General features: G+C 42.5%; 1 protein-coding gene across 1 annotated transcript in view; it reads left to right on the top strand.

The window, feature by feature from the left end:
* CABP7 (calcium binding protein 7) overlaps positions 1 to 12,173 on the top strand; it is a 643,042-nt gene extending 630,869 nt beyond the window's left edge. The window contains exon 5 of the mRNA XM_085633488.1: positions 2,683 to 12,173. Within this exon, the coding sequence (XP_085489614.1) occupies positions 2,683 to 2,810 (128 nt within the window). The 3' untranslated portion in view covers positions 2,811 to 12,173. The remainder of the gene's footprint in view (positions 1 to 2,682) is intronic.
* The last annotated feature ends 2,128 nt before the right edge of the window (positions 12,174 to 14,301 follow it).

Here is a 14,301-nt window from a genome sequence, read left to right as displayed (position 1 = left end):
TGTATGATTAAATAAAGTTTGAGGTATACCTTAGTCAGTGACCATTCCTTCCACATCATTTTGGTATAATGTGGTGTTAAAATCACCCGTAAATATAAATAAACTCTGTGAGGAATGTGTCAATAAGTTACACAAATCTTCCTCTAGTTTAGCTACCTGATTATTTGTATAATTCATATTCCCCAAAGACACATACACATTAACCAAAATAGTAGATTTCAACTGTGGAGAATTCGTAAATCGCATCATCTCAGTAATTTGAATCCATTCACATTGCATCCATCCATTGCAATATTAGTTGAGGCTAAACTCACTAAACCTACGGATGCTTGTCCCAGCCTATAACGGAAAGTGGGGGAATAAGCATGTACATATTCATTACGTATAGGATTTATTACTGGAAAGAGTATGCTAGATGACCACTGTACAGAGGCCTGTTTTCGAAGTATTGATTGTTTGGACATATTCAATATTTTTTGTTTGTGCATGCATTTTGCGATTTACAGTTGAATCCAAAAGTCAAATGAATACCCGTTCACATTTTGTAGGCACCTTAACCCTTGGTTACAGAGTCATGTTGCTTGTTTAGCAAAAAAACATTTTCTCTTTCCACAGGAAGCTGAAGTTCAAAATGGTATCATATGTGCTCTCCATTCAGTCTTATAATGACTTACCCAGTATTACCCAGTATTCCTATGCCCTGTTTTTTCGGGTGCAGGACCATTAAACTCGATTTCACAAGCCATAAGAAACAGCTGGTAAAATCCCATAAGGCCTGGAATAAAACTGCAACCAGACCTTCTATGCTATGGCAAGGGCATAGTACGCAATGTTCTCCCCACCTATGACACTTTTTCCCCTTTCCACCACCACCACCACTACCACTGTCTTGATCATCTTTCCTTCCTCCACCTCCCATCAGTCTCACACACACATATGTACCACCTGCTTAGGGTAGGTGGTAAATGTATGTGTTAACCCTCTAGGAAGAGGTATTAAAATGTAGAAATCTGGGTCTGCGCAGATATTCTTCCTTCCAAGGGGTTTAACTAGTAATTGCAGGAATTCCATGCTGAGATTCAAGTGGTAATATTAAATCTGGCCACAGGGAGTCTTTGCATGGTAGAGCATTATGTCCAACCACAATTGTTTTTTGAAGCTCACTGAATGTCAGCGAGTTTTCTCTATCAACAATTGCCACTGAGAACCATTAAACAGTTCACTGAATTAATAACAGGCCAATCTCCACCTAAATCTGATTGCTTGGGCGCACTTGGTGTCCACTGACCTGACAAAGCCCAGATTCCTGCAATCCCACATTAATCTTTTTTTTTTTTACTTTGTTTTTGATGTTTTTTACAACAAACAATACAACAGACATTGGTACAGAGACATCGTGTGCACAACACTTAAGATTCCAAGGCCAACATTTAGTTAGGTGCAATATTACAAGAGCCAATGAAGGATACTTAAAAGGCATCACTGTACTTATCAGTAAGCAATTGGGGGGGGGGCATTCATCAAACCTGCACACTCGCACTACTCTCCCCGTTCATTCTCATCTGCATCCGTTCCACTCGCACATTGATCTTTGAGGGTAATTAGCTATCTACTACCCTGACGTGTATGCCTCTAATTGTAAATGCCCTTCAACAACACTAGTTTGCGATGTCCATTAAATGTCCATGGGTCCTGCATGAGAATGTTATCTGCATCCCCATAACAGATAAGAGAGGCAAATTAGTTGCCTCTGATCAAGCATAGGCAATGTAATAATATTCTTGGATTTTGAAGACAGGAAACAGCAATGGTATGCTTTCATCTAGCATGGCAATGGCAGTTAGGTCTCAACTTGCCTTGGTATGTCGGCCTGGGTTTTAAAGATGTCAGAGTTTCGATTTCGCTTGTTTTTTGGACGAGTGTGAAATTATCTACTTTCTAAATGATTTTTAGCATGAGGAATTACAAAGAGTTCTGTTTTTCAAAGTTTTCAAAGATGTAAGAAAGTTCCATAACACTGAGATGTTGTGTGTGAGTACACATAAGGAGATCCAACTAACCAGGATTTTTATCTTCTGCTGTTCTCTTCTATTTCCCCTTACATTTCTTTCCTGCTTTTGTCCTGCACTACGTCTTACCTGAACCATCTTTCCACAATTGTGTCACCAACCTTTAAATTATGCATCAAATGTACTGTACCTCTATTTTCCCCATCAACATTTGTCTTCACTCCTGCTGTATGCGTCCAATCTATCATCCTTCTGTACTTTCCTCCTGCTGTCTCATTCAACTTCACCATCTTTCCCACTTCCTGCCAATACATACATCTTTACGTCTTCACAATATTTTCCTTCCTTTTCTACTGCTCCACATCTTTACATTACTACCTGATCATTTCTGTCTACTTCCATTGTGCACCACATCTCCACATTACAATCTTTTCCTGTATTTCTCCTGATTTTCCACACAATCTCATTCTCTTCATACTTTCGGTTTTTCTTCCTCATTATGTTATTCCTATCCCTTCCACTTTAATACTTTGACTTTCCGAACTCTGTTCATTTTCACAATCATTCCACCCTTCATCACTGATCTAAACCTTTCTTCATTTTCTTCAACCATCTTTCTGCACACCCCTACATCGTTCTCCTGTTCCCTCCATCTGCTTTTTTATTCACTCAGCTTCTCCAAACCAGGCAATCCGACAGACCTGTGTACGGAAGAGCTTAATCTGTGCATTTGCCATCGCCTTCATCATTAGCGTAATGCTGATCGCAGCTAACCAGGTCTTACGCAGTGGCATGAAGTAGCAGAGGTGAGCACTTGAAGGAGATTCCCACAAACTTTGCAACAGAAGGCTGGAACCAACAGGGCATCATCAAACTTTTCTTCTGGAATCATCAGCCTCCTGTGATGCCCTACCGAACTCCAACCTCACCTCCGACCCTCACACTCATTCTGCCTCTCTCGGGGTGAGCAGAAGCTTCCACAATGGCCATGCAGAGGTGCAACAGGCCGTTTGTACATTGGATAGGAAGTGCAGGACCACCCCAACTCCTGCAGTTGGACGAAAAGAGCAGCCGGGACTCGCATGCCTCCATATGGAGACAGGTGCATGAACGTGCATGGAGAACCCCCTTATCCCATTATTGGGGTGCAATATTGTCTGCTTTTTTAATGTTATATACCATTATTAATAGTAATAATATTAAATGCGATATAAATATATATATCTATATTTATGATAAACTGTTCATCAGTAAGCAATAGACACTTGTGAGGATTTCCTACTGCATGGATCTCGCATAAAAGGGCTGGACTTGAATACATATAACTTGTCTCCATCTCAACATTCCCATCCTCCCTCAGGGTACCCAGCACTAACTGAATCCCAGCACTGCAACCCATGCATACTTTCATACGCATAATCACCCAAACACTATAACCCATTCACACCCTCATACATCTCTATAAGTGATAACACACAAACTGCAACCCCTGTCCACTCTCATATACTCCTGGTAAGTGATCAGTCAGCAACTGCAACCGATACAGCTCATTCTGACGGTAAGTGATCATCCAAGGACTACACTCCATGAAGTTTCACAATTCAGCTGCATTCCTACAGTCATGGTAAGTGACCATCGAACCACTGCAACTTATGCACCTTCATGGTAAGTGATTACCCATGACTGTAACCATGTACGCTAATAAATTTCTGGCAAGTGTTCATACAGGGGCTGCACACTCCCACAATCTCATAGTAAGGGATTATCCAAGCACTATATCCAACACAAGCACATGCAAATCCTGACATAAAATGCTTACCCATGCCCGCAATGTATGTCATATCACCCATTGATGCTTGTTTACGCTCATGATAAGTCATCACACAAGCCTTGCAACCTATGCACAGCCTTATACAGCCATTGCATGGGATCTTTTGAGCAATGCAACCCAGTGGCATATTCATAGACACAAGGTAAGTGGCCATGCCAGTACTACAAACCATGCACTCTGATGCACTGACCATCCAATAACTTCAATTGTATTTGTCATATGTTAGCTGGATCTGCATCTGCAGATGGGCGCAGCGATGGCACAGACTTGACACATGGCTGCTTTTCAAACAGCAGTACCCACTAACAAGTACCAAGTCTTGGACTCGGGTCTTAAAAACAGGGACACAAATGATAAAGGATGGGAGGGTCTAGATTCCAGTAACCACCAATGTGTTTCAAGCTGAGAAGAGTGGCAAAGTAAGCGCCTATTCATTCAAATCCCTGATAGCGCAAGAGAGTCAATTTTGCAAAGATGAAGATTTTACAAAGTATGTCCTCTTAACAGGGTGAGTCACGATGATGCATAACAAGTATGTGTGAACATAAACGAAGCCAGAGGAGGAGTTATCGAACGTGTATGCTAGGCATGTACATGCAAGAAAGAGGAAAAACCATCATAATAGTCAATTTATTGAAACAAGTTGCAAGAATAAAAAGGTGGTAAAGATTAAAAGTCAATATTTCAAATGTGCAATGAAGCACCATGGCCAGTGTGAACAGAAATACATTTTAGCAGGGGTTAGTGGGGGACGAGCACATGGACAAATAGATGAGGAAATTACCAATTTTCTTAAAGCAGTGAATCAAAAGGTTTTTTTCAGGTATGGGGTAAAATAGAGACATACAAAAGCAGACTTTGGAAGCGCAATAGAAAAGGAGAATTCTTGAATCAATACTTTTGTTTGATGTTTACAAAATGTTTCTCATCATGGGTTAAGGGACAGTTATTACAATCTAGTGTCACAGTTTGTATGCTATGACATTGACTTCGAACTGTAAGGTTTTTGCAAGAAGGCATCTATATCTTGAAGCTAAGCACTGTATCACATAGAAAATTAGAGTTAAGTTGAGGAGAGGAGAGTTGAGAGAAGAGTTGAGAGAAGACTTTAGTCGAGAGGAGAGTTGAGAGGAGAGTGCTAGAGTAGCATAACAAATATATACCCCAATGACCCAACAAAAAAAAGAAATCTAAATGGACAGGTAAACTAGATGGAAATTAGAACAGAAACTGGTGTACATGCAGGAAGATTGAGGCTAAATCAGAGTGGATCAACGAAGGATGCTGACGTTTTGTCAAAGTGAACAAGCAAAACCAACTGGGCTGTTTCTTGCAAAGGAAAAAACAATGAGAGAAAACATAGCAAAAGAGCTAAAGTTTGGATGCTGTAACCGAAAATCGCCAGTTTTGTATGGGACAGACCCTAGCCTAGTTTACAGGATTCAGAACTAGAGGTGAATGTTGTATCATTCATCTACCCAGAGAAGAAATTTTCCAGCAGGTCATCTCCACTCCTAAGTGACCTTAGAGTCTGACTGCCATGAAATATTGGAATGTTGGTAATGGAGGTCAGCTGCTAACTTTTCAGGGCCTTTAACATTGAAGAACAAGTTACTTACCTCAGGTAATGCTTTTTCTGGTGGATACTACATCTATCTGCAGATTCCTCAACTTTTGAATATCCCAGGCATCAGTCTGGATCTGGAAACTTTTCAATAACTCTCCCACGCCAGTAGGGGGCACGGGCTCCATCACTAGCTTGCACACAGTGCCCTGTGACGTTAAAGGAGCCCTAAAGCGCCCCTACCAACGTGCTGACATCAATTAACATTCATTTTTTATCAGGCCTTCAAGGAGAACAGATGATCCAACCTCTCATTTATATAGGTGACATTTTCAGTAATATGAAGAATAGAAAGCTAAAGAACGATTGGTAGACACAGACATGCAATGGGGAGGTGAATGGGTTGGTGAGGAATCTGCATGTAGACTGGGAAAGAGGACGCCATCCATATATGGTAGCACATAGACATAGGATCCACTAGGAAAAGCATTACCAAAGTTAAGTAACTTGTTCCTCTGATGGATACTTATACCTGAAGATTCCTCACCTCTTGAATAGATTGCCCAAGCAGTTCCCCACTTGGCAGTGGAGGCATGGTTGCCTGTACCAAAACAATCTGAAGAACTGAATGAACAAGCAAATAAAAAATCCCGCCTCATTTCAGAATACAGACAATAGTCTTTCACAAAAGTGTGAAGTGGGAGACCAAGCTGCTGCTTTGCAGATATCCGTCACAGGCACTCCTCTCGCTAGCACTGAAGTAGAAGATTTGGCTGTGGTAGAATGAGCCCCAATACCTTCTAGAGGCTCCTCATGCTCCATGGCATAGCCGATATTAATGCACAGGATAATCCACCGTGGTATTCTCCTTTTGTGGACTGCTTTGCCTTTCATTTTTCCAGCACAGCCCACAAACAGCAGATCACCCAGCATGAATTCAGGTGTCCTGTAACACGTTGATGCTGACCGTTCTCTTGAGATCAAGTCGATTAAGTCTTTCCTCCTCTTTGGTAGGATATGGAGGATGGTGGAATGTGGGAAGGATGATGGAAGGGAGGGATCTAATTGGAAGGGAGTGAATACTTTAGGCAGGAAGGCAGCCCTGATCATACTACCAGTGTGTCAGGGAAGAAGGTGGTGAATGGAGACTTTAAACTAAGCATCTGACGTTCACTTACCCATCTGGCTGACATGATAGCTAATAGGAAGATAGTCCAGAATATTAATAACCGCAAGGGACAACTATGAAAGATTCAAATGGGAGACACAAAAAGAAAGTAAGAACCGAATTAAGACTCCATTGTGCTACAATAAATGGAGTAGGAGGGTACTTGTTTGTGAGCCCTTTGCGGAATCGAAACAATTGGAAACTTAAAGAGAGAAGGTCAATCAGGTAGAAATAAAAAAAAGAGCTTAAGGCTACCAACTAACCTTTTACAGTAGTCACTGTGAAACTTAGCTGGGCCAGCGAGAAAGCAAAATGGCAAATATCAGACTTGTGAGTCTGAAGAGGATCTATGTAACTGCATCTGGTCGGAGAGGGATGGGAGGTGGTGATTACTGGACAGGTAGGTCATACCACGTTTCTACAATTTGTAAGACCCAAAGGTCTGAAGTGATGGCCCTTCATGCTTGTGGAAAAGAAGATACCCATCCTCCAACAGGTAACGTGTGTTCCGGTAATGCAGAACTAGAATGTGTCCTTTTAGTGGTTGGGGAAGAGGATGAGGAAGAGGTGGAGGGGAGAAGGGGTAGGGCATGTTGTTTTCTTCTGCCATTCCTCTGATGATGGAAGGGGTGAAGTTGAAGGCCTCGGTGACTTGCTTCTTGAAGACTTACATCTGGACTTGTGCCTTCTCTTTTTTCTTGTGTTTTTTTTCGATTTCTTGAAAGAATGAGGTGATGAAGATTTTGATCTTTTACGACATTTATGATGTCCCCGATTTTTATGCCGCACTTTGGCCACGAACATCTTTGCTTCTCTTTTCTGAGTGACATGAAATGCATTTTTTGGCAGAATTCGCAGGCGTCAAGTCATGGTCGATTCCAAGGCACATGAAATGAGGTTCTGTGATGTACATCCAACCCTCGTAGTCTTGACACGGCTTGAATTCAGATAGTTTCGGCGGCGGCGGCAACATAATAAAGAAAACGGCACCTATTAGGATAAAGTAACTAAGTATTCGTAGAATAATGATAATCATCCTGAGGAAAGTTAAAGAGCTCCAAGTCGCATGGATTGCTCTGAAAAAAAATAGCTGATGTCAGTACTTTAATGGTGGTGCTTTATGGCTCCAGGAACGACTGAGGGCATCGCGCGCAAGCTCACGACAGAGCCTGAAAGTTATCAAAAAATTTCCGGGTGCAAACTGATGCCTAGGATAGTCACAACAAGGCTTTTGGGAGGACCGGGAGCAGCTGCCTAGGACGCATGAGGGAAACTTTCCTGTGACAAGCGGATAACAGGATTTTCCCCTCCCCCCCATGGGGCAAGTAGTTCTTGCAATTAGGGCTTGACATTTGGAAGCCATTTAGGAAGTGGAGAGTGGCCTTTGCCATACCCGCGCAGTGGTAGCTTCTTGCCACCAGTTGGTAAGAACGGAGCCCCTTGAACACTTAGGTCCTGATGAATGCCTTGGACCCACTTGGGCCGACACGGCAGAAACATGTTGACCACTCACGAGACGGCTAGGGGACACTAACTATCCCATTCACCGTCCAATGCTTTTAATATCATATAGTTATTAGTCACATTAAAACAGAACTTCTGATAGCGATAATGATTTTTAACCTCACTCACACTATCACGGGCCCCCACTTAGTAATTTAGAAGTGCATCCCTGTCGTCAGGTGTATGCCCGCCCTCTATCAAACGAAGTTTTTAGAGGGCGAGGATTGGCCGATGATGAAGCATGACACCAGGTGGTGTGTGAGACCAGTCCGTCACTTTTTGTGAGATGTCTACACTCACAATGCTCTTGTAACCGCATTTGGGTCATCACACTAGGAGCAGCTCTTTGTGGTAAACATTTTATAGTGGAGGCTGCTAGCTCCTAGAACCCCACGCCTCTTGTTCCCTTCTCCACACACTGTGGAGCTCCTCTGTGATTATAGTCACAACAAGGTCTGCAATCCCATTTGGACTTCCCATTCAAAGGAGTACTGTGAAACAGCTTCAGGTACCCATTAAGAATATTATTAGGCATTGTTATTTTGCCATTACCAAATCATGCCAAAAGCGCACATCAACTCATTGTTGCTTTCAGCAGTGAGTGGACTAGAAACCTGTAGAGACTGAAAGGCGTCGAACAACTCCCCTGGGAAACGTTAGTTTGGGATTTTTAGCAATGCCACTACAAAATGTAAAAGATAAACTTTGCACATTGAATATAAACGACTGGCTCTAGAATACACGATTGACAAATGAGACCAACTGCCAAATGAGATGTAACTCCCCACAGTTCCCAGGCTCGGGATAGGATATTCACACTTTATTCTGAAGCCTGGTTGGCTGATTCCTCACCCAGTCTCTCAGATTATTATAATTCGTTTCTGCATTTCTATATTCCAGGATCAGAGCATCTGAAATCTTGTGTTGATCTTCTAAGATGCACATCAAATAATACAGTTACATATATTAGTTCTTGGCAAGTGATTCCACTCGATCCTATAACAAGGTCTTAAAACGTTTGCTGTTCTTTAAGGTCGGAGTATCGCATACTGACTCAATGGAGGGGGGTGGAGTACAGCCTTTTTACAAAATAAAGAGTCCTGATGCAGCTTGAATGCAAACGTGGTATAAGGCAGAAGGACCAGAAAGGTTAGGGACGAGGTACTAACATCATTAAGAGCACTGTTCAATCAACCATTTGAGGCAAAAAAACTGGAGCATCTTGGAAGGAGGAATTTGTCCCTCTACTTAAAACAGGGGTCTAAGGAAAAGGGGGACAACAGCATGCCAAGCAACAAAATCCCTGATCAAAGATCTTTGCTCTTTCTGATCAAAGAAAGAATAGTATAATACCTTGAAATTAGTGTATTAGGTGATCTACAATAGCATTGTTTCACAAGCGGTAATAGGCAAATCTATTAAAGTTCTTTGAGTAGGCAGTGACAGAAGCAGTCTAAAGGAGACGGTGGAAGTGATGTACTTAGCCTTTTACAAGGCCGTTGAAAACCCTCCACACAGAAAACCTGATAAGAAATGGGGCTCCATATGGCTCGATATAGGTCTGATGCTCGTCAATGCAATCTAGAGTGATATTTTATAAGAACTGGTAGACAATGGAATCTACGTGCAGTTGGTACAAAGATCTGCAATACAGTCGACGATCTATATGGACCTAGAAAACCGAAATTAGGAACTATTTTGTTCTAAATAGAGCTCTGGGCGCTGATAAGTTATCGTCAGTGCATTCACGTGCAAGGCTTTCAAGCCCCATAAATCATAAGAAGCATTACAGGGTAGGGATGAGGCCTCAAAGGACCCCAGAATGGTGAATGGTTTAAATCATATAAGTCATACGAGGATCGGTTTAACAATTCAAACGCAACAGAGAACCAGAAGGCTAGGGATTGTGATGGGGACTTTCAAATAGCACAAGCAGCAAATATTTTTCAGCAGAAAGTACTTCTAGGAGTTAAAGTCACAATCCGAGACTGAAGATTGCAAAAAGAAAGATGCAAAAGTCAGAGGGGAGCGAGTTCAAGAAAAGCATGCTAGTACATATGGCTGGGAAAAAAAACAATGATTAAGCCAGGGTAAGATAGAGACTGTGTAGGGTAAATGGTCCATAATTGAAAGGATACAGGAAAAATGACTGGTCTGGAAGTTCTTATTTGCTGTCATATGTTTGTTGCCATATAAATTCACGCAAGCTCTCATTGACCCACAGAGTGAGTGAGCATCCCAGACCTGCAACTTGTGCAAACTCTCATACACCCAGTACGAGTGACCATCCGAGCACTGCAATTCGTGTACATTGGTACACCACCCACAATAAGAAATCTCCCGTTCACCACCAAAAATGCATACTTCGTACATCCCGAAAGAATGGCCATCTCAACAATGCAGCCCACACACTCACATTTCTACCGAGGGCCCCGGCCTAGACCATCTAAGCACTGCAAATCATGTATAGTGTTCTTTGCCCGGTGTGAAGGACATTCTTAGCACTGCACTCACTCAGAGTCAGTGGGTTAACTGATTGTTAATGCACCTATGCTTAACTGGACTCCAATCTGGACTTTGACAAGCCATACTGCTCACAACATGTTCAAGAGACACATTTTTCTTCGCTCCAAGACAGTAAGAGAGTGTGCCCTCGATTGCAAGAATGTGGGTCTGTGACTACAGGCTGCAGGGCAGTGTTAGTATAATGCTGCATTTAAGGGTCATTGTGCTCTGTGACACCAGGTAACAGGAGTGATAACCTGTAACACGAAGCAACAGGACAGTCTTTATTTCTCAGACCAACTAATAGGAAAGTTACACTGTATAACCAAAAGCAACAGGTATGTAACATTTCTGTGATCCCAGGCAACAAGACAGGCATTGTTTTGTGGTCCAAAACAACAAGACAGTGACGTTATGATATCAGTAAAAAAGACAGGAACATTATGATCCTAGTCATTTGGACAATCACATGATGCAATTACAGGCAACAGAACCGTGACAACCTCTGACTGTAAAGAAAAGGCATTGTGTGATCCCAGTCAAAAGGTCTGTGGCATATTTTTATCCCAGTCTTTACGAGAATGGAATAGCCTAACTGCAGACAGCAATGCACTGGAAATTCGAGACCCCATGAAATGGGTATCTTACATTCTCTGATCACAGACAACAGAATGGTGTAATTTCCTGAACCGAAAGAACATAATAATGACATTATGTGAACCAGCCAATAGGCCAGGGCCATTCTGTGATACCTGCTAACAAGACACTATTGTACTGTCATCCCTGAACCATGGTCCTTGACAAAGTGGATGTACAAGCAACAGGACAGAGACACTCAGCTACCCAGAGAATGAGCCAGTGGCATTGTATCATCCCAACTAACTGGACAGTGTCATTCATCGTCCCATGTCCAAAGATTATTGACATTCTGTGACCCCAGTCAATGACCAATGATATTCTGTGATCCAAGCCGCAGAGCACTGATAGCCGATGTCCTCGGTAACAGAGCAGTTGCATTCCATGGTATTCGACAATGCGGCGGCATTCATTGGCCCAAGCACTGGCCTGTGGCATCCTATAATACTAGACAACAGAGCAGTGGCAGTACCTGAACAGTTTGTAACCACATCATGTGTGACAGTGGCAGTCTGGGCGTCCCAGGGTATAGGGCAGAGACAGTCACGGATATTATCTCTGGCAGTGAGAGACAGTGACACTGGGCAACAGGACAAGGGGACTCTGTTACAGCTTAAGAGTAGTTGGCTCTAGGATGATAGGACAGACAGTGTGAGATTACTGGGGTGTGACATACTTAGATCGATCTCAAGGATGTGAGAAAAGGCTGACAGTTTATGTCCTAATGTTACAGGTGACAGCAAACCTACCTTATGCTCCACTGTAGTGAGTCTGAGACATATTGACTGGAGGACAAGGTCAATCTGTGGCCCTATGTTGAGGGTCAGTGACATCTGAATTTGTGCTGCAGGGCGGTAACAGTCTGGGACACTATGTTACTTGGTCAACAGAGTCTTACAGGACAGTCATCTGTATTCCGTCAATTCACTATCATATGTCTGTTCATATTTTTTTCAAATGACATTAAAAAACAAAGTTTTAAGTTGACTGCCTGTGCAATGTTTATGTATTATGGGAGCTTGTCAACTCAGGTAAAATGTATATTATATGGATGGACTTCGTCCCTCTGTGCTTTCAGTTTATCATGTTCAGCGGGCATTGTGTGGGTCTGAAAGCTATTTGTCGTGATAGTTCTTGTGTGTTATGTTATAGCAGGGTTGCGCCCAGTCTCACAACATTGGTTATCTCAGGAATGAGTGATATCAATTTAAACTATTCACTATTTCTTTTGCTAATATTATGCATGTATGTGCACTTTGCGGTGAATCTATTTGTGTGCTATTCAGACACTTTGCTTCAGATATGTATGCGCTATTTGGACTAGCACCCGTTTCTGGCCTATGCCCACACCGGATTGCTTGCCCCAAGCCGATCTCTCCCTTGTCAACTGATTGTCTCAGTATTGCCATTCAACAGGATGACTCAGGTCGGTGGGTGCTGTACATAGCGGATGCCAGCGCTGCTGTACGTGTATGCTTTATCCATCAGCGTGGCTTTACAGGCAAACGAAAACCAATAGAGACAACAGGTCGAGAGATAGAATCATTCTTCTAAGAGCAGCAAATCTTCTCGATTACAAACAGCCAGCCGTCACTGATGACGAGGTGGAAGGTCTGTCGTTTGGTGAGGAACGCTCTAAAGACGGCTGCTGCGGACTCTGACTGGGGTGGCTGAGATCTCTGTCTACCTGTCCCTTGGTATAGTGGACTTCACTGCACACTTGAGGCACCACGTCCCGAATCTGCACAGTGTTATTTTTGGAGTAGAAGAATGAATTCATTATATCACTGCGCTCAACCTCTCTGTGAAATGTACTCTCTTCCCGGAAATGAATTTAAGTACCGTATAAGACTGTTTCTATGGTAGTTAAGGTCAACCACACGAGGCCCCTGTCTTTCAGCATATCGCTTTTGGCAGCTGCCCCTCATTCACTGAGATCTCGAGCCGTTTCCACGCGTCTCTAAAAGATAGTAACACCCGTCCAAAACATGAGCCAAAGATTACAGTAGACTCTGTTGTTTTTTAAATAGGGCTTCCCTCTTTGAAGTCTCTGAATTTGTGGAAGAGCAGGCAGAGAGGGAAGAATCTCTTTCCTTGTCCCCAGTGCTTGAAGCTCTAAAATGTCTGTATTTCTTGGCTACAAAACCCAACTAATCCACCTGTCTAAGGTCAGGATTTTAAGGCATGTTGCTATACCTTCTTATCCAGCTGGTCACAATCTGTGGCCCTGCCACCATTTTCTTCAAAGTCTCAACCCAGGCAAATTTTGTTGGACCAAATATCCCCTATTTTTCAACCTCTACGCCTGTTCCTTTATGAAAATAATTTACTCATTTATTCTCACATTTTTTTATTTGAAGAGGACACCCAGGGGAATGGTAGAGTGCTTTTTATGTGTCAAGATTCAAAAGAGAAGTGGCTTAGTGGCCGGTTTGTAGAAAGCCCCATACTTGTCTTAGTTTATGAAATTACCTTGCAAAACAGACAAAACACATATGAATGTAATATAAGGAGTCGGGGAAGCATGGGCACAAGGTGGCAAAAAAGGGAGACTTACAGGAGCTGTTCTGGAGACAGGACCCAACAATATTTCAACAGTAAACAATATGTCGAGTCAGAAAATGACAGACTACAGCATCCAAGGTATAATAAGAGCATCAGTTGAAGGAAGTGAAGACCAGCTAGCCAGTTAACAGCTCAGGTGGAAAGTACCAAGAAGGATTATAGAGGACTCTGTGGGGATGGCTAGTAATTTGAGAGAAATGCAAGAAAAAAGCATTGTCAATGCCTATAGTTTTGTTTTAGGTGTACGTGTTCTTTGTTGTCATGGTTACGTGGTTGTGTGGTGTGTCCAGATGAACATAAGCACTGTCGCTCATATAGAAAGGCATTATTCAGATGCGAGCACATGCAGTTACATGAACTTCAATACAAACCCACACAAGCACATATTCAAACCAGCCTTTCAATTTCCATTCTCTAATTAAAAGCTAGACCCGCTGAATATGCTAATGCTTACTTCCGAAGATGACTATTTGCCCTGGCTAGTCTAATCAAATTAAATCTCGTCCATGTTTCCCCTACG

This window comes from Triturus cristatus, chromosome 11 (genome assembly GCF_964204655.1).
Source record: "Triturus cristatus chromosome 11, aTriCri1.1, whole genome shotgun sequence".
Lineage (NCBI taxonomy): Eukaryota > Metazoa > Chordata > Amphibia > Caudata > Salamandridae > Triturus > Triturus cristatus.
This window is presented reverse-complemented; position numbering and strand designations above follow the sequence as displayed.